This window comes from Thalia democratica, chromosome 4, assembly GCF_965202585.1.
Source record: "Thalia democratica chromosome 4, ktThaDemo2.hap1.1, whole genome shotgun sequence".
Lineage (NCBI taxonomy): Eukaryota > Metazoa > Chordata > Thaliacea > Salpida > Salpidae > Thalia > Thalia democratica.
Window position 1 is genome coordinate 32,738,823 of NC_139168.1, and position 20,530 is coordinate 32,759,352.

Here is a 20,530-nt window from a genome sequence, read left to right on the forward strand (position 1 = left end):
AACTTTGTTTTTAATGAACTTTACAAAAGTGTAGTAACTTGCAAACATATTAATTTTGATCTTCTTATAAAAAACTATCGACCCCACAATTATTCTGATTAGTTGTATATCGTTTATCTTAACTCATGCTTATAATCGTTAAAAATTAAAAATCAACATTTTTAAAAGCTTTTGAACTTAGTATTCGTTAACATATATTACTTTTGTGTTTCTTATTTCTTTTAGTCATAAGAAAATCTATTCAGGCCATTCTTTAATGTTTTCACATCAGCACTATCTTTTTTTTCTTACTTTTAATCACACATAATAAAACTTAATGGGATAACAGCAACTTAAATTTCAAAAGTAGTTTACGGCTTTAAAAATTTTGTAAACTTACAAAAACAATATTTCTAAAATTTACACCATCCACCATCATTTGGCCATTTAAAATAAACAGTTAATTTTAAAATACTGGAATTGCATACAAGAAACTTATTCAAATTCATCTTTACATCTAAATGTAAACAAATAATTTAGTACCTACAATTTGTTTATTTTTAACCAAGTTGTTACCCTACTAAATTTAGTAGAAGTTTTTTATTTGTCGTACGCAGTTTTAACAACTTGCAATCAACTAATATCCAAAAAGTTAAAAAAAAGTAAGTTTTGGAAGATTATATTTTTATATGTAATCACTAGTTTTAAATTTACTTATTTACTTTAGTTGAAAAAAGAAAGTTTTATAACGTACTTATATAATAAAAGCACTAACTTTGTGCAAAAAGTATGCATAACTATATAACTTTATAAAAAAAGTTTATTATAAATATTCTAATGTTGTTTAATAAATAGAAAATTATTATGCAAAAAATATTTTATTAGATTTGGTGCGCTAGCTACTTAAAATGGTGTTATACCATAAGACTTTTATAAACTTAATTAGAAGTTTGATATAAAATAAATAACAAACCTTTTTGTTATATAAATTAAACAGAACTTACGTATAAGTTATTTTATTTTTTAAAACATAACATTGAAACATTTATTGCTTGCTTTGTGTACCACCAAACATCACAAATAAACACAAACTAAATTGATCCTATGAGAATAAAATAAAAAACAACTTTTAACTAAAAAAGCAAAGTTTATAAATTAGGAAGTAAATTAGAAAGCAACAGAAGAGTTTAGTTTGAAGACCTCTTGTAAAAGTACAAATAACCGAGATCTTTCGGCGGCTCGACTGACTCGGCAACTTTTTCATCGTTGAAAATTATCCACCTGTTTCATCGGGTTATGAATGTTTATTGAATTAAATTATACTGGTGTAAGTTACGAGTATGAGTTTAAATTTTACATTTTGTAAATAGAGAGCTTCATTGTATGATAAAACAAATAGTCTGCTTTAGAATTTAACATTTATTGTTTTCAGTTCATTAGTTGTAAATACCCTTACAAAACAGCCACTAATCTAAATGTGATAATCGAAAAGTTTATGACAAATAAATGATATCCAACTCACTTTCCGTTCTTCTTGATGTGACACACGTAATGCCCGCTCATACTCGACGGCCCGCAGTGGCTTACAAACGCAAACAGCTCGTACTCTGTTGTAAAATTTAATTATGATTGCTGTGTAGTTTGACTATATAATGCGTGTTAAAATAGAAAACCACGAAGAAAAAACTAATTAAGTTTACCTTAATTCAGGAGTCGGCAGCCTTTTATGAGCAACGAGCCAAGTTTACTGAAGAAAGTTTCCAGCGGGCAACATTAAAAGTTGTATTATGCATAAAGAATAAAGAAAAAAAAAAAAACTGTATAAGAGCCAGTATGTGATAAACTTATGAAAATAGGCTACACAGTTTACTCACATGCCAAAAAAAAAGCTCATTTTTAAAAGCTCATTATAAAAAATTACCCATTTTTACCTATAAATTACGTTAAGACTTTTTTTTACTTGGCCGACCACAATTACCCAGCGGTTTGCCGGCTTCTTTCCTGACACCGAAGTTCAAGATATTTTTTATTTGAAAAGTTTGAGAGCTATGTCAATTGAAACAAGTTATCTTTTGTAAGCTACAACTACTTAATAGAGAAGCACAGATCAAAACTCAACGTACTTCCGTGTCCGTCGGTGGGCGCAGTTGCGTTGTTGCCAGTGGCAACCTGGGCGTTGTCACCGGAAGACGACGCGGACTGCCATGTGTCGAGGTGGGACAACATCCAATCGACCGCCCTCTCATAATTGTCGTTCTGTACATTAATTCAGCAACGATTAGAAATATACACACAGACAAATTGTATTAGTCATATTACTTCTAACTTAATCTTGATATTCAGCTATTTTTTGCTGACTTAATTGAAATAAAAAATAAATATGATAATGGTAAACTTAAAACTAACCTTATTATAACCAATATATAATAACATACTAGAATATATAAATAGTTAAAACATCGCGATAAAATACCTTAAATATTAGAATTTTGGTAACAAGTGCAAGTTTTTTATTTATAGTTTGAATTACTGCTAAAATAAAATAACTAAATCTAATACGAAAATGACAGTATCTCAAGATTTTTAAAGTTTTTATATTATATAAAACTGAATTAAAGCGCTTGCTATAAGCTTTCTCATAAGAGCCAACGTATTTTTTTGTAAAAAATCCCATACTTTTTAAGCCTTAAAAAAGATAAATCCCAATCATTAAAGCGTATTTGAACTTGATTTTTATAGATTTCAAAAAGTCGTGCAGCCGAATCTATTCAACTTGTTTTTGTTCAAAGCCACAGCCGCACTTCGTAATCACACAACTTCAAACTTACAGTGGCATTCAGAGCAGCGATGCACTGCGGCCTTGTGAAGCCCATGCACATCATTTGCTGAATGTTTCCCTCGTTGGGTTCGGATGATGAGGCAGCTTGCTCCACTGGTTCTGCGTTGAAAACAGTTGATTGAAACAAACAATTGTCTGGGTAACTCAACGATTTAAAAGTTTAAGATGAAGATTATAATTTAAAAGTACAATAAATTGTTACCATAAAAGTTTTGGATAAATGATGAAGTCTTAAAATAAATGTATAGAGAATATTTAGTGATTATTAAGATAAAACATTAATACTGCTGTAACGTGATTCATAAAAAGTTTACAAAAACACTTAAATTAAAATAAGTTGTAATTTACTTTTAAATTTTATTTTTTAGTTCAACTGCTTCGATAAAAATATCTTAAAACCTTTGAATAATCATAACTTCATAAACTTTGATTAACAACAATTTGTTCTTGAAACCACCAACAATAACATTTAATTTTTACCAACAGCAAACGATTAATCACAAAACTCACCGTTAGCGGAGTCGGGGTTGCTGAATATCCAGTTCATGGCGGCTTCCGGTCCCGCCCCCTTCACCGCTTGGAGCGCTCTTCGGCACTGGTGCTCGGGGAACCCCATGCTGACCATCGTCGCCAGCTCCACCTCGTCCACCGGCTCCTCCTGCGCCGCTTTCGGCTTCGGTTCTTCCCCTTCCGGCAGCAGCTGCTCGCCGGTTTGGAGGCCGCCCGGCGCTCGGAGTTCCCCCAAATCGAGATTGTCCGGCATCTGCATGCTGACGTCTGTGAAATTTAATTCATAAAAATTTTATATCATTCTTACGACAAGGAAACATTCTAGTATTAATTATTGAAACAGTTTCTATGTACTAATTTAAAGCAGAATAAAAATCTAATCAAACTGAACTTTTATATATTTTATCACTTGTTGCAACTGTTGAAAAAACTTGTATTTGAAACCAAAATTAATTGTAAATTTTTTAAGTGTAGTCAAATAAGGCTTTTATCAGAAAAACAAACTTTACGTTAGTTGCTTTAAAAGTATTAGTCAACATCAAAACTAAAAATTCTAAAAGATAAATTTGTTCAAGTTACTGCTTAAAACTTTGTAGAGTTTGCATTATAAAGATAACTAGTACCTTTTAACAAAAAAAATATTTATGACTTTTATAAGGGAAATAAGGTAAAAAATTAAATTGAAAAACTGTTTTAAACTTTTAGATAGTCCATGAGAAAAGGTGAAGCTAAATCATAATTTCTTATTAAAAACTAACGTTAATCAAACAAATTTACCATTAAACAGTTTTTAAACGACTTTATTAATACCATTCCATGTTCTCTAGTCTTTACTTTTAGCTCAAAGGAAAGAAAAATTGAGCCTTATGAAAAACTACTTTTATTGACCCTTAAATTTATTAAATTTTACAATGAATTGTAAAATATCAAGAAGTTTGGTTGAAGGTACTGACCCATTTTGGTGGGAATCCAGTTTTTATCAACGGTGAACTTCTTCACGTGGACTGCAAGGAAGTCGGGAAAAGTGGCAAACCTTATCCTCTTCTTCGCTTCACCCCTTTCCTGCGATTTGTTTTTATTTATAAATTCATTTTTTGTATTAAAAAGTCCACTTAGTGCTGAATCTCAAACTGTAAAAAACCACAAGTTTAATGAGTTGTATACAACTCGAGCAACTTCGAGACTAAGCATTCACAAAATATTCATTACATTAGTAGCAGGGCTCATGAACTCGATGGTTTCTTCGCCCATCCACGTGCCGAGGCACGCTTCGAACGGAATTTTCGGTCGGACCATTTCTCCCGCCGACACGCTCCCGTCCTTCTCGCTGGCTTCCTTCAGCTGCTTGTACTTTTCCACTTCGTCTGAATAAAAATGAAAAAATTGAAAGTTTTCACTATCAAGGATATAGATGAGTTTATATGAAACTTTGTTAGTGGCATGGCCGAGCGACACTTTAGCTGAATGAAAAATTCAAAAAGCATAAATTTTAAGTTCACAAAAAAAGTCAGAAATTATCAAATACCTTTGTTAGTGGCATGTTCGAGCGACACTTCAACTGACAGGCCAAACTCCGGGTTCGTCTTGTATCTGACTTGATTGCTCTGTTGGCATTCCAGTCTTTCTTCCACCTGATTAGTAAAAATTCATAAGAAAAACAAACTTAACGTTAGTTGCTTTAAAAATATCAGTCAACATCAAAACTAAAAATTCTAAAAGATACTAAAAAAATTTGTATATGACAGATATTTCGTTTTTTATAAAAATTATTTTCAACTATTGTACATGTTAAAAGTGTTTAAAATCTATTTTACCAGCTTTTTTACTGATTTTTGCTCAAAATTTTGGGTTTTTCCAGGATTCAAAGTTTTTTGGCAACCCTGCCCAGGGCGTTACCACCCACTTACTAATATTGATTTTAGCACGTATAAGAACTGACGACAAATTTGAACGCGTCCGAGCAGTTGTGGCCGCTGACCAGCTGGTTCTTCTCCATCAACGTGAACAAGTAGAGCATGTACTCGTGCGCGTCCTGCTGCCTGATGGAGTTGAACTCCGCGTGGTTCCTTCCGACGACGCGTTTCAGTTGCGCCGGCCACGGGTGCACTTTCTCTGCGTCTTCCTAGAGTGTGTGAGAAAATTGTGTTGTGAAAAAGTTGGTTGGTTCTGGTTACGATATTTCAAAAGTCTACAAAAGTCAAATACCAAGTCATGTTTCGAGTAGAAAAATTAAATTCTATAAAAGCGTTCATCTCAATGCCAGTACTTGCAACATTTATCTGTCGTATTATTCACTTAGAACATTTTAATTAAAAAATAAATTATTTGCAACAACGATTGAAAATTTAAGAAAAATTTTTACACGGTTGAATAAAGATGTTCCCAACATTAAAATAATAAACTTTTAGATTAAAAAAGTAGTCGATTAAAACTTAAATTTCAAACATAAAAATTAAAAAAAAATTCAAAACTCCGGTCTGAACAGGTTCTAAAAAACCATATTACACGAAACAACAAACCAACCTTCACTTCAGAATTTTCCTCGGAATTTTTTTCATGCTGCTGCAGTGCATAGCCGAGCTTGGTCAGTTGAAACGTCAAGTCCCACATCATGTCGTTGATTTTGTTGCGAAGATTGTCGTTCATTTGCTGCATTTGATAATAATAATAAAGCAAATTAACTTTGTTGTTAATATTTAACTTTCTAAAATAAGCTGACAGTTTATTTTAAACGTATAAACAATCATAAAAACAATTTTGTTTGCCATAAACTAAAGAATGGTTAAGTTAAATGTTTAGTTTGATAGGTGTCATGTAAAACTAAATTGATTTAAATATAAGCACAAAAAATCTATGACAGCAAATTAATTCTTTCTGACTTACTTTAGACTGCCTTGCGATAGATTGTTCAATGTTTAAATTTTGAAGATGCTTTTTGAATGATTCCATGCAACGTTTACAATCAGAATATCTGTAAATAAGTTAAAAAAATAATGTATTTACTTTGTGTGTTTACAGTCTCTTATAGATTCAATTCTAATGGTTTTTTATAATATTAATATTAACAGCTAACTATATTTTTTACCTTACGTACCTTGAAAAAACTTATCAACAACATACAGATAACTAAGATTAGATTTTTTTTCATTTATAGAAATATACAGTTCAAAACGTAGTAATTAATCACATGTAGTTCTAAAACTCAAACAAACGCTCATCTTTATGAAAATAGAATTAGTAAAAAAAATATTAATAATAGCTACAAACGCTCGAGTAACAAAAGCATGGTAATTAAAATAAATTAACAACTTGAATATCTAAGTAGAAACTTGTTCAAGAAACCAGGGAAAGAAACAAACACAAATTTAAACTTCTATCAACAAATCTAGCTAGATAGACTTATGTAAACCGGCTAAAAACAGTTGTTAGCGCTTTGCGAACAAAATCAAAGTTTAAAAAAACTTTAAGCAGACGTACTTGCTGATGAAGTCGGGAGTCGAGTAAAGAACCTGCAGCACGGAGTTCATGTAGCACGTGTTGCCCATGTTCCTGATGCCGGTTGCTCCTGCGCCGTGCAACGGAACCAGCTTCTTACCTGTGGTTCACGATTGAACTAAGTTTCAAACCGGTCATAAGTAATTGTTATTTTTAGGTTTTGTTAAAGTATTTAGAATAGTGCTTAGTGATGATAGTTTTCAAGGAAAAAAATAAAATTAAAATTCAAGTGTGAAATTAAACAGCTAATGTTTTTTTTGTTCACAACTCTCAGTGGTTTATTTTCCAAATGCAATACAATAATTAAAAAGTATTAAAGCTTTAACAGCATAGTTTAATTTATTCAGCTATTTAATAAAATAATACCTAAGATTATCTTTATTAATCTAAATTTTATTTAATTAGTGTTTAACCAACTTAACACTTTTTCTTCAACTCTTTTCATTCATGATGAAGAACGTACTTAAAAAAGAGAAATATTATCTTTAAGTTAAATAAATTTTGACTTAATAGTGCATGGAAGTCCTAAAATTATCGAAAAATCATTAAAAAAACCAACCAGATTCTTGTATAATGTCCCATTCGCTTCCAACTTTTTCGTTCAAGTCTATTTCCATTTCAGTCATTGTTTGTTCCGTCTGAAACACCAATAAATTTTAGTGATAAAACTATGATAAAAATTAACATTTAAATATAGATTTGCCAGCAATTACTTAAAAGGAAATTATTAAACAGAAAAAAAAAAGTTATAAACACTATTTAATGCTTATTCAAAGTAAAACTAATCTAACTGAAATTGGTAGTACTTTTTTGAAAGGTATAAGATCATATAAGACTTATCAGTGTACATACTAAAACTATCTGATACTCAATATAAAAATAAAAAACTAAAAAAGCCATATGTAACTGTTACCTTATGCATTTGCATCATGTTTATGCCGAAATGGGCCAGATGCTGTGCGAGGTTGGGATCTTCCACCATGTCGTCTTCCACATAGGAAAACACATCTGTAAAAAATCAACTTTATGAAGTTCAGTGGCACTAAAATAAAAACCACGTTTGTGTTAACCCTAGCTTGTAAGCTGCTACTACAGAAGTTGTTATAGTTGTGTTGATGATGAAAAACTTTATCTTGAAAAACAAAGGCTTTTTTTGGAGTGTTAATGTATGATTTTTAACTACTTAAATTTTAAGGTTTATCTACTGTTGTTCTAAAATCTTATATTTAATATTTTAAATTTATTACATGGTACCTTTTTAAAATGATTTTTTTTTTTCAAATCTTTTACAAACTGGTCTTATCAACTTTTTTCCTAAAAAAATTGATCATAACTCAACTAAGTTTACTTCAGTTCTAATGAACGAGAGAAAAAAAACAAATATAAAAATTCGATATGACAAATGAAATTTATCAGCCTCCGTAAAACTTCACAAAAAATAGCAATTTGTTATTGTTCTGTTTTGAACGGTTTTTTCAAGAAAACTAAACAAATAGGCAATAAGGCTCAACCAACTGACTACAGCAGTCTCTTTACTATTTTTTACACCAAGCAACACTGTTAACAGTTAATAAACGTCACGCAACTAGCAACGTCAGGCATTTAGCTCTCCGAAACCGGTTACAAATAAAATATTAATTAGTACGTTTATAATTATCTAAAAAAGTTCTTTTCGAGGTAAATTGAGCAGTTATTCACAGTCAGCATAAACAACCGCGCGAAAAACTAACCGGCTCCTTGCGGGGTGATGGTACCCAGCTTGACCGCCAGTGGGTAGCCGGTCTTCTTGTAGTAGTTCAGCCCGCCGTTGTTCCCTCCGGTGCCGTCGTGGTACTTCCTGCCGCACAGTATGGTCCCGTCGGTCAGGTTGAGCCAGAGGTTGTTGGTGCGGTCGCAGTCGCGGCACTTCCATCCGCTAGGTGGTATCTTCACCCCGTTGTCGAGTTGCACCAGGTTCTGGGCGTGCCTGTTTTGGTTGTTATGACTTCAACATGAAACTTTCATACGCTTCATATGTGGATTCGAACGCATAAACTGTCATTACTACTGAAAGGAGGTCGTCGAAATTTGTTTGTGTGCCTAATTAGGGATAAAGTGGCTGCTTAACTTTGTCAAATTTAAGAGGGAGTATTTTAATTTAACTGGGTTTGGAAAACTGCGGCCAGCAGAAAATAGTAAGCTTTACATAAACACAGTGGTCCTAGAAAGATTTTATTTATGATTAACGTATAAAAGGCTGTGGACACTTGTCTTTAAATCCTCAACTTTATGTTAAACATCACAATATTTGTTTTTAAGTTAATTTCATGAAAAAAAATTCTACCGTAATATTAGATTATCATCTCTATACACTTATTAGTAAATGAGAGGCGATGTGTGAAATTAAGATTTTTTTGCAGATAATGATAGATCGTAGCCTGAAATTATTTTCTTTCTAAGATAACAAAAGTATAAAGAGACACTTTATAAAAAAATACAGCTAAAAATGCAGCTCTGAACTAAACAGTTTAAAAAATTAAAACTTCCGTTGAGCTAAAGACGATTGAATCAAAACTTTACTGAAAAATATTTAAGATTGTTTAGTTGTTTGAAATACTTTAACCTGGACAAGCAATATACATGTGGTTTGTATAATATAAGTAGAAACTTTCTTTGTTGCGCTGTTGTTATGATAATTCGAAAAAAAAAAAGTTTTGAAAACTTTATAAAATTAAAGTAAACAAAATAGAATTAAAGTAAAAAAAAAAAAACACATGAAGATTTTGTTAAACATTTGTTGCGTTCAGTATTCCATACTTTCGATGAAAAAGGTTGATTAATAAATATATTTAATCAAAAATATACAAACTAAACTTTTTCGTATGATAAGAAAAAAATGAAAAACCAACTGTGAAACGTTTCTAACTTCCCCATCCCAGGCAACCAAGTCTTCCTTGGCAGCAGAATCCCGGGTTAAAATTGTATTGACACTTTCGCTCAACTGTTGAGTATACAAGTTGTACCATTTGTTGCAACATTGATGAATTATAATTAGAAGGAAATGTTATAAAAACTGTTTACAATTTTAATAAAATTTTAATACAATAGCTGTTTATTATTACTAAAATTGTATTTATCATTTATTTTTTAGTTTAGCAAATCTTTGAACTTTAAATAATTTTTTTTTTAATGTGATCATTTAAAAAAATATGTGAACTTAAATGAAAAGTTGTATATAAAATAGCGTAAACAAATTAAAATATTTTCTGAACCCCAATTTAGATTAACTGTAATAAAAATCTATAAATATATTCAAGACATAATATTAAAATAACTTTTTGTGGTTTTTTTATTAAGAAACCAATAACTACTATAAATGTAAATATAGCCAGAAAATTTACATATACTATCAAAATATGAAAAAAAAAACTAGAAAGTTACAAGAAAGTTGGTTCAAATAATTATGTTTTTTGTTCATAACAGTCACAAATTATACTTTCATTCAGTCACATAAATGAAATTTTTACTTTATTCACAGTTTTTAATTTGATAACTTAACTTTTAGCAAAAACTTGTTTTACTAAATAAAAATAGAAGTTTCAAAACAGACTTTTTGTTTAAAACAGTAATATTCAAATGTAATGTAGATAGCTTTTTAAACACATTTTTGTTAAAAATTGTTAATTATATGCAATCATTTAATTCAAACAGTTATCAACAAAAAGTATATAAATGTTTAAGAAGTATCAATAAATAACAGTAAATCAGATAAAAAAAAAATCAAACTTTAATTGGACTTTTAAAACTTAGAAACATTTCAATATAAAAGACTATTTTAAACTACCACATAAACTGAACAATGGCTACTTTCAACTGTTTAGTTTCTCTTTCCAGTCAACGTAATCAATAATTCTAAACATTACTTATTAACTTTTATAACTTTTAATGTTTCTTTTTATTGGAAAAATTCAACTGTGCATACTGGTTTTCGTGTCTACTAAAAACAAACGAATCAAAATACACCAACTTTTTCTCCGACCATAGCTGCCGCATCTTCGACAGTGAGCTCGGTGAAAGCGGGTAAAATCACTATTTTGTTGTCGACTTTCCATTCAAAATCTTCTTCGGTGTTGAACCCCCCTTCAATGCCTGTTTGATAAAATGCTCAATAAGAATTTAATAGACTTCAATGAGAATTTAACAAAAGCTTTATGTTAGTGGCGACGAGTGGTATTTTGTTAGGGGTGAATAGAATTTATAAGATTCAATAAGCCTCTTTTAACTAGACAATTTTAAAAACTTATCTAATGATTGTTAATAAAATAAGCACTGGAGTTTAATAGGAATATAACAAACACTTTATGCCATCACAACAGCGCTAACGAGAGTTAAAAAAATCAACCGTTTTAGCAATTAAAAATTGAAAACAGCTTAACTTTGGAGATTTTAGTTATTACTTTGTTTATAGACAAATTAAGTGTTGATCACAGCAAATAGAGTGATTTTGATACGAATGATAGTTTATGCATATACATTAAAAATGTATAAATATCAATATTTTTATCAATATAGTTATTGACTAACAATAAAAATATACTTTTTTTTTTAAACAAGATAGATATCTTTGATGGAATTGACGATTTCAATCTTAAACTAAAAATTAGCAACTTTAATTTTCTGTTTAGGATAACTTCATAAGTAATAAAACATAAATTCAGGGTTGCCAAATGTTTTTAACAAATTTTCTCAAGGTTACAAAAGTACACATTTTGGGGTCTATTTTTAGTTTTAAGTTTAATGTAAGAAACTTATCAAATAATATAAAAACATTAAAAAGATACTCTAAAGCTACTTTAAATGTGTTTTTTGAAAAAAAAAAGATAATGACAAATATTTTTTTATCTATACCAGGGGTCGGCAGCCTTATATAAGTAGTGGGCCAACTTACTTTACAAAAAATTGCTCGCGGGCCGCACTATACAGAAAAAAGTCTTCACGGGCGACAGTTTTTAGAAAATTATTGTAATAATTAATACAAAAATACTATTTTAAACCAAAAAATGTGACAAAACAAGCTATAAAAGAGCAATAGTAATGCGTAATTGCTTAAATTAAATCGTAATTGCATATTTTTACCACCAAAAATGTTTTTTATATTGTTTTAAAAAATCATGTTTATGGCCGAAATGTACCTTGCGGGCCACATATTTTGTCTTCGAGGGCCGCAGTTTGCCGACCCCTGATCTATACGATAGATTTTTTGTGTCAAATCGAAATTTTGCTACTTGACATGTAAAAGGTGTTTTAAATTCCAGATTTTCCAGGTATTTTTAACCTAAATTGTCAAATTCCATGTTTTTGGCGACCCTGTTAACTTTTATTTGACTATAGGTAATTACGATAGGTCTATGAAATCAGAACCTGTTTTAATTAACTGGCTGACTTTTTTTTTAATAATTATTAGTTACACTCCGAATGTACATTTTCTAAATTGTTTATCAACTTTTATCATATTCTAGCTAATAGTAGACTGCAAACATATAAATATATTTTACCAATTAATTCCTTATTTTGTAATCATACAATTAAGTACATAAAGCTTAGTTGATTAAAAAATAGAAAACATTATAATTAAATATAGTACTAAAAAAATAAATACTGGTTGTCACAAATATTAGGAATTAAACGTAATAACTAAAAAAACATGAGCCAATGGAGCACAAGTTAAAAATTTACTTATAGATTTTCGATTTAACCCTTTTATAGATACGAGAGAAAAGATTTGTAAATAGGTTTACCTAATACTTTTTTTTTAAGTATCTGATGTTGTATATTTGTTTGTTGAAATGATATCTTTTCTGGGAAGATTAAAAAAAATATTTAAATAATTTCTCTGTTATGATTTTATCTGAATTCCAGCTCTTTATAATTAATTGGAACCTAATCCTTTATTTTTAAATTAAGAATTGGCTGAATCTCGATGGTAGAAAAAAGACTGTTTTACAGGATCCGGTAGAATGCTTTTAAATTATACACTTTTAGAGAAGCAATTTTTGCAGTAAAAAAACTTATGCAGTCTAATCTGGTTGTAAAAATATACATCAAGAGCGTTATGATTTAATTTTTAAAACTTTTGATAAAAAATTATATAACTAAAATTGTATAACTCACATACTACAAATATTTTCGGACTTCAAATAAGTTTTTATCAATTTTTGTGTTTATATTTTACTTACAAAGTACAACGGATACATTTAAAGTTTTGAGAAATTTTAAGTAAAAATATTGAAGTTAAAATGACTGTAAACTTAAACTTTATTCCAAGTAAATAAAAACATGTTTACCAATTCCCAAACGTTTTGGCCTTTTATTGTCAGGACTTGCGTCTGTTCTTATAATCTGAAAATTAAAAAAGATGAACAAAATGCAAAGAAATGTATTTTTTAAAGTACAATATTCTACAACATTTCATTATTACAATAAATAAAAAATCGTTATTGATCTACAAAAATCACTAGTTGTATACATATAATGAATAAAATAACAAACATAAAAGATATTTTTACTTTAAGTAAAAACTTACAGAAATCTATTGTTTTTATTATCTTTATACTGGGTAACTGTCAAATTTGAACGAGTGTACAAAATTACACGATTGCACAAAGACACTATTCCACAAGCAGACAACTTTGCATGGAGACGTTTTTGCGCGTCCTTATTATTCATTTTTTTATTTTTTATTTTTTCTTACATTTACTGTTACCCCTAACCCTTACCCTCGACGGTAAGTTTTTTTTTTATATATATTTTTAATTTACTTTTAAATATATATTTTTTTACTATCTCTTTTACCCTTAACCCTTACCCTCGGTCAACAGCTTTTTTTTAATTAATATTGTTTTATTTTTTTAAAATTATTACTATCACTTTTACTCCTAAACCTTACCCTCGGTCAGTAATTTTTTTTTTTTTTTTTTATTAAATTATCTTTTAGTTTTTTTCAATTTTTAGTTTTGTTTACTCTCGTGCAAAAATGTAACTTGTGCAAAATTGACTCTTGGTGCAAAATCGTCTTTGTGCAATGTTGTTATCTCGTGCAATTTTGTTCTCTTGTGCAATTTTGTCTTCGTGCAATTTAGACATGTTCCCCCTTTATACTAACTATTACTATAAGTACAACTTTTATTTATTTTGGAATAAACACAACATTTTCAGAAATGACACTCTTAAGTTGTTTATAATATAAAACTCCACATACGGTTATTTAGAGATATCTTTCCATTGAACAAAATCACAGCCAAATTTATATTTTAATCATTGAAACTTTATACATAAATTAAAACATCTTAAATTATTTCTCTATTAATAGATTAGTAGTAAAGCGTCTATCAAAATTATACCTACCACTTTACCTATCAGTGTATCAATGTATATGTGATTCCTTTTAGTATTAATTAAATACCATTCTTAAAAAATATGTTTTGTTTTTTGATATAAGATAACACTTTCATTTTAAACTGCTTAACTTTAAAATTTACTATGTTTACACCTCTGTGAAACTTTGATTTTGTATATTATAAAGCTAGCTTTATTAGTAAAAACCAAAATAAAAAGTGGAAATTTTATAAAACAATATGATAGTGTGATAGGTGTGCTATTTTTTAAGTAAAAATCAATTAAAAAAATATATGATTTGTTCTAAGCTATTGTTAGAGTAACTTGTATTCCGTGTTTAATACAAGGTGATCTTAAACCGTAGCGTTTTATCTTAGCTATTGGACTGATTTTTGATTGACAAACTCAGAATACTTTTATAGATACAGAGAATCATATTAGAGAACTCAACAGGTACTTAATGAAAGGCAACAAATAAAAAGGGAAATCGAATATTTCATTAAAAATATAAAGGTTATTCTTTTTTTACCTTAAAAGTCTAATCTTTATATAGTTAAAAAAACTACCAAAAAATTGATTTATTAGTTTGAAACCTTAAATATTTTTAAAAAAACTGTATTTAAGTTAAAAAAAAAACTTAATAGAGCTTTAAAAAAATAAATTATCTTAAGTATTGCACATGGTTGCCACAGATTAAGCTGAGAAAAATTTCCTGACTTTTTACTAAAACTTTCCTGACTTTTCTAAATCAAACTCTTAAATTAAACTTATTCTAAAAGCATAATCTAACACTTGAAACTATATAAAGCTTTCAATCTATTTTGTTAACAGGTTATAACAACAGTTTTTTTTTTTGCTGAATTCAATCATCAAACTTCCATTACATCACTTAAACCATCTGTGTATGATTGATATATTTGCAATAAACAGCTCTATCAGCAAAATACTTGTATTATTACCTGATAAACACAGCTTGTCTGAAAAAAGACACATTTTTTTAGCATTTCCTAACATAAATGTATCTAAAAAAACGAAACAACATAGTAGAAACTTTTACAATTAAAGCCTTAAATTAATAACGAACTTTCACAACTAAAACCTTAAAACAGTAACGAACTTTTACAATTAAAACCTTAAAAGAATAAAAAACTTAAACGAACAATGTTTTTTTATTATATGTACCAAAATTTATTTATTTCCGTTTCTTAATTAGCACTTCAACCTCTTCATCTAAAGAGGGTATGGTTTCCTTCATCTGGTCTGCACTTTATTTTCATGGCATTTAAAACAATTTGCATCATTTTAATTAAACCGTTCTCATCTGCTGCCCATACACTTGTTGAAGAGAATTTTTTCTCTAAATCTAGCCACAATTTGTGATCTTCATTTCTTTTCTTTTTGTACTCATTTATTTTTACGTCCAATTTTGCTGCCTCAATTATTTACTTAAACAAGAAATATTTTGATTCTAAAATTATGCTGATAAACTTTTGTGTATATACCACATTTTCACTATGGAAGTGTCCTTGCTTCAGACTATCAATACTAAAAAGTTTACAAAAACTGCTTGTTTAAGTAGTGTAGTTGTTCAATGTGTTAATAGGAAAATTTTGCAGTTTTATAAAAGATATTTCATTAATTTATACCAGATGAAGGCATTAAAATTACATAATTTTGTAAATTTCTAAAAAAATTTTGCAATTTTAGTCTGACTAAAAAGGATGTTTAATTAATTTTTTACCATTTGAAGGCTTTGTAAAATGAGGAATTTTGTAAATTTAAACTGACAAAATCTGACTATTTTTTCTATTTTGTCAAATTTCCTGACTTTTCCTGATTTTTTTAAACCCTCATTTTTCCTGACTTTTCCCTACCTTAGTCATTTTTTTAGTTTTTCTTGACTTTTCCTGATTTCTTAACTTTTCCTGACCTTGTGACAAACCTGAATGCAACAAACATTAACTTAATTGCTTTAAAATTCCAGAAATATATATTTTGTTAGTAGATTTTATTCAAACTTATAAAAAAAAATTGCCACAAAAAACTTCTCAATACATTTATATGAAAATTTTTCGACAAAACTGACTCAACCTTAATTGCTTTTAAATTATTTTAAAAGAATCTTGTAGTATGTTTCAATGTTTAGGCCATGGGGGGTAAACCATGTTTTTTACAAGTTGATCTTATATTATAGAATTAAGCTTTAAGATGCTTTTTATGGTATTAAAAATTTCAAATTATTTTTTGAGATATGACCAGTCAAAGTCGGGCCGCATAATAAGTTCCCTATGGGAAGGGAAAACTAAAACAGCAAAAAAAAGACTATTTGTTTAAAATCTATCTCCTCCTACATTTTCAAGCAATCTTCTTCAAACATACAGTCCAATCTTTATACAATAACAAAAAAACATTACTTGTGAACTTAAAAAATTCAAGTAAATTTTTTTTTTGTCATTGAAATTATCAAAATTCATAAGTAAAGTTGCTTGAAAAATGAAGGAGGAGATAGCTTTTTAGTGATTTTAAAAATTTCCGAGAAAATTGATTGCGAAAAACTAGGGGTCAAATACATTTGGAAACTTTTTACAAAAAATAAAATATCTCAAAAGTTAAATGATATTTTTGAATTCTATAAAATCTGGCTTATAGTTTGTAATTGAAGCTTTTATATAAAAGCCAAAGTTTATTTTTGAAAAAAAAAAGTGTTTTGCCCCCCTCCCCCTTTTGGCCTTAATTGCTATAGAAAATAATATTTTTTTATTATTTAAGTTTATAAAACATTATTTTTACAGTAAAATAACTTTAACTAAAAAATATTTTGAATGTTGGCTTTGTTATCAAAATTATTTTTTATTTAGGTTCAATAGCTTGAAAATGATTGGAGATAAACTTCTTTTAATACTTAAGCTGCTTAGAAAAATTAAACCCCAAAATCAATATGTTAATAAACTAGACAATAATTTGTTAGAATTTAAAGCTCTTATAAATATCTTGATCTTAAAAATGATACATTAGATTAGATAGTTAAGTCATCTCTATATTGCCAAATAAGAAAGTTTATACGTGCTTAACTTAGTTTTATTTATGTAAAAATATTCAAACTAATAAACTGAATAAATACAAAACTATTTTAGCAGCTAACTAAAAACCCTATATAAACTTTGTTATTATTAATAATATTTGTTGGACTCACAGGGACTTTAGTCTTCTTTGTGTGAAGAAACATGGTGAGACCAGTGACTTCATGGTAAAATTGTACAAACTTCCGGCTGAAAGCAACAAAAGTGTGCAAGCATATGTACAAACCACCATCAGACTCCTTTAAAATGCTTTAGTAAATTGTAAAGTTTGATTTTTCATTAAATAGTTTAAGCAACATAAAAACAACAAATGCAAACATAAGTTATTTTTGTAATTTAATTCTTTAGTAAAACTATTTTTCAGATTTTAAAACAAGAAAATGAATTATGTTTTAAACCAGATAATTTCGAAAAAGTACCTGTTTGTTAATCTTAAAGTGGCTTTTTATGATTAATTCATGACTAATAAAACTAGTAAAATTATTTAAACTTCAGTAGTTTTCAATGATTTGAACCAAATGATACAGTGTAAACAAGTGGTATTTTATGGTCAGAGCTAAAAAATATTAAATAAAAATGATTGTTTATCATATAAAAAAATGGGCATTACAAGTCTTTTTACTTAAAAGTATATAAAAACAATTTATGAAAAAAAACATGAATGAAAAAATATTTATAATATGTAATAACTTTCGTAGTTAAATAAAGAGGTTAATATTAAAACATTATAAGCATACAATTTTTTCTGTTTAACAACTAATTATTTAAATATTAAAACCTAGCATGTAATTCATATCAGATGAACTATTGATATTATTTAGTACGTGTTAATTTCTTAGATTGCACTAGTATTTAAAACCTGATGAGTAAGCTAACTATGCTTGCTTTTTAAGCAAAAACTTACAGGAGTGTAATAAGTAAAGCAGCATTGATCTTTGTATACTTTGTCAAGAGGCCCAGGAACTTGAATAGTATTTTTGAAACCTTCATACATTTTTGTTAACTAGAAAGTAAAGTTATCCTTAAAATAAAAATTTCAAATAAAAAAAATGTACTTTAAAATATTTTATCATTTGCAAAACATACCAATAAAACTAAGTACAAAATGTTTTACAAAATGTTTTTAAAATAAAAAAAGCTTTGTTTTGTGATGAAATCACTTAGATTTAACATTTTTCCTAACACTTCATGATTTAATAGCCTAAAACAGTCACAGGATCAAGTTACATTGTTGTGCCAATGAGGTATGGCTGAGTGGTTATGTATTCTTCGAAATCAGTTTTTTTCATTGCTTTCGTAAATGCCATTTTTTGCATCTGCTTGCCTTCCCTTTCCCAGTCTTTATCAGTGAGCTTGTCCTTGTTTTTGGACACTTGCTCTCTTATGTGCTCAGGAAGTCTTTGAGCCTCAAACCTGTGCACGTGCATAGCAACACCAGCTGGTATGTTTCTTTGTATGTACTCGAGATACACATCTGCAGTGGTTCCTGTCAAGTATTTCAAGGGTACAACTCTTTTGTATGTTCTCATCTCGTACTGAACCCTGTGCGCTCCGTAATTTACAGCAGCTTTTAGCAAAGTCAGTCTGTCGTACATAGACTTGGGTTGCATGACTTCACCACGCTTTATGTCAAGGTTGTCGGCTGCCATTGTGCAAAATTTTGCATAGCTGTTTAACACCGAGTTTTCACTGCCTTTTAGGTAAACAACTACAGCCCTGTAAAGCTTTTCATCTTTACAAGCTTCAGCGTCTGTAGAGTAGTTCCTACTTGAAGTTGAAAATTTTGAACTGAGACCTGAAGTAACCACACATTTACTTGGTAAATTACTTGGTGTTTGAAACTGACATAAAGGTTTTATATTTATTGTACTAATTTTTGAGAAAGAAATTAGCAATGACCTTCCATAAACATTTAATAGGGACATTATAAATCTCTGAAAACATCAATATGAAAATTATTTTGTTACATTACTTCTAACAAAAATTTTATATGTAAAATTTACTTTACATAATATTATTATACTAGTATATAAATGTTCAAACATAAAAAAACAACAAACAAAGAATTTAAATTTCAAGTGATTTCAGTTTAACTACTTGATGTTCTTCATTTTTAATCATAATATTTTAGTTTTTGTTGATCAAAATTTTAATGCGATCATTTAAATTAAATATAAAATCTATACATTAACTTCTAAAACAAAAAACTATGAAACTATTTGCTTGTGTTTTTTTATTAAGGAATTGATAAAAATTTACATATATTCTTAAATGTTCATGTTATATTTTAATTAACAAAACCTAAAAACAAAACTAGTAAAACACTTTATCTTACATTAGCTCAAGTTCATAAATAACTTTTGAATACCATTTGTAAATTATCAAATTCAAACTACCTCTAGACTTTGACTTAAGATTTGTTTTTTTTGAAACTAAGTGTTTTTTCTAGTTTTAAGAACCAATGCTTACATAGATTTAAAATAAAATTTCAGATCACATTTTTTAACTTCAGAATTACTTTTATTTAGAATGCAATTGCAGAAAAATTTTACAGAACAGAATCACACAAGCAATAATTAGCTTCATTTCAAAAAACTATCTAACTTAGTTCAAGTTTCTAATTATTAAGAACTTCACTTTACAGCAAAACTAAAATTCAACAAAATTAACAACATAGGGCTCCCAAAAACTATAAAAATATGAGGTTGGCTATTACAAAGAGTTGAACTGAAATTTTAAAAAAAATCTACTTTTGGATAACAAAAATTTTCAGTTAAGTTTTTTGATAAGTTTTGTCTGCAAGAAGGCCTGAATTTTTTAAGCATATTCTTTATATATAGTAAAGGTTTAATCATTTTATAGTCAATAGGTTTTTAAAAAATGTTACGCGTACTCACAAACAAAACTAAAAGATAATTAAATTTTTGAATAAATGCAATACTTAAAGAGTCTGATATGCACATACTTCATTCAGTAATCTACAACTTTACTAATATTCCATATTCCCTTTTTTTAACCAATCTTCTTTAAATTCTATCTTAAAATCGATTAGAAATATTTCTCTTAAAACTTCTTAAGACAGTTAGGAGAAAGTTTTATGGAGGGATTTTTTTATTTTATATGTTTTATATAAATTTTTGTAAGTTAATTAAATTTGTTTAGCTTTTTTAAAATCATGAATAGTCTTGGTAAAAATTTTTACATATTGTCTTAAATTCTACACAATGTGTTTTTCTGATAGTTGCTACATGCA

At 28.5% G+C, this 20,530-nt stretch overlaps 2 protein-coding genes across 2 annotated transcripts; both read right to left on the reverse strand.

The window, feature by feature from the left end:
* Positions 1-1,034: 1,034 nt before the first annotated feature.
* LOC145834672 (ubiquitin carboxyl-terminal hydrolase 5-like) lies at positions 1,035-18,316 on the reverse strand. Its single transcript, XM_082942161.1, has 20 exons — positions 18,182-18,316; positions 17,391-17,516; positions 13,147-13,201; positions 10,830-10,951; positions 9,712-9,803; positions 8,554-8,789; positions 7,737-7,831; positions 7,383-7,461; positions 6,806-6,923; positions 6,212-6,299; positions 5,852-5,977; positions 5,268-5,450; positions 4,854-4,959; positions 4,538-4,692; positions 4,282-4,390; positions 3,329-3,595; positions 2,808-2,917; positions 2,103-2,235; positions 1,502-1,586; positions 1,035-1,260 (listed from the first exon to the last, which is right to left on the reverse strand). The coding sequence occupies exons 1-20, from the start codon at positions 18,269-18,271 to the stop codon at positions 1,167-1,169; spliced, it is 2,469 nt and encodes an 822-aa protein (XP_082798287.1). The 5' UTR covers positions 18,272-18,316; the 3' UTR covers positions 1,035-1,166.
* LOC145834673 (small ribosomal subunit protein uS10m-like) lies at positions 18,282-19,207 on the reverse strand. The gene has a single exon (XM_082942162.1). It carries the CDS (start codon positions 19,200-19,202, stop codon positions 18,501-18,503), a length of 702 nt encoding a protein of 233 aa, XP_082798288.1. The 5' UTR covers positions 19,203-19,207; the 3' UTR covers positions 18,282-18,500.
* Between the last annotated feature and the right edge of the window lie 1,323 nt (positions 19,208-20,530).

What these genes read in the sequence shown, in the direction of transcription:
- LOC145834672 (XM_082942161.1), bottom strand. Translation starts at nt 18,271, where the DNA reads ATGTATGAAGGTTTCAAAAATACTATTCAAGTTCCTGGGCCTCTTGAC. An exon ending in GCTTTACTTATTACACTCCT is followed by an intron (nt 17,517 to 18,181) that starts GTAAGTTTTTGC and finishes AGCATTTTAAAG; the next exon opens with GAGTCTGATGGTGGTTTGTA. An exon ending in AGGAAAATTCTGAAGTGAAG is followed by an intron (nt 5,451 to 5,851) that starts GTTGGTTTGTTG and finishes CACACACTCTAG; the next exon opens with GAAGACGCAGAGAAAGTGCA.
- LOC145834673 (XM_082942162.1), bottom strand. Translation starts at nt 19,202, where the DNA reads ATGTCCCTATTAAATGTTTATGGAAGGTCATTGCTAATTTCTTTCTCA.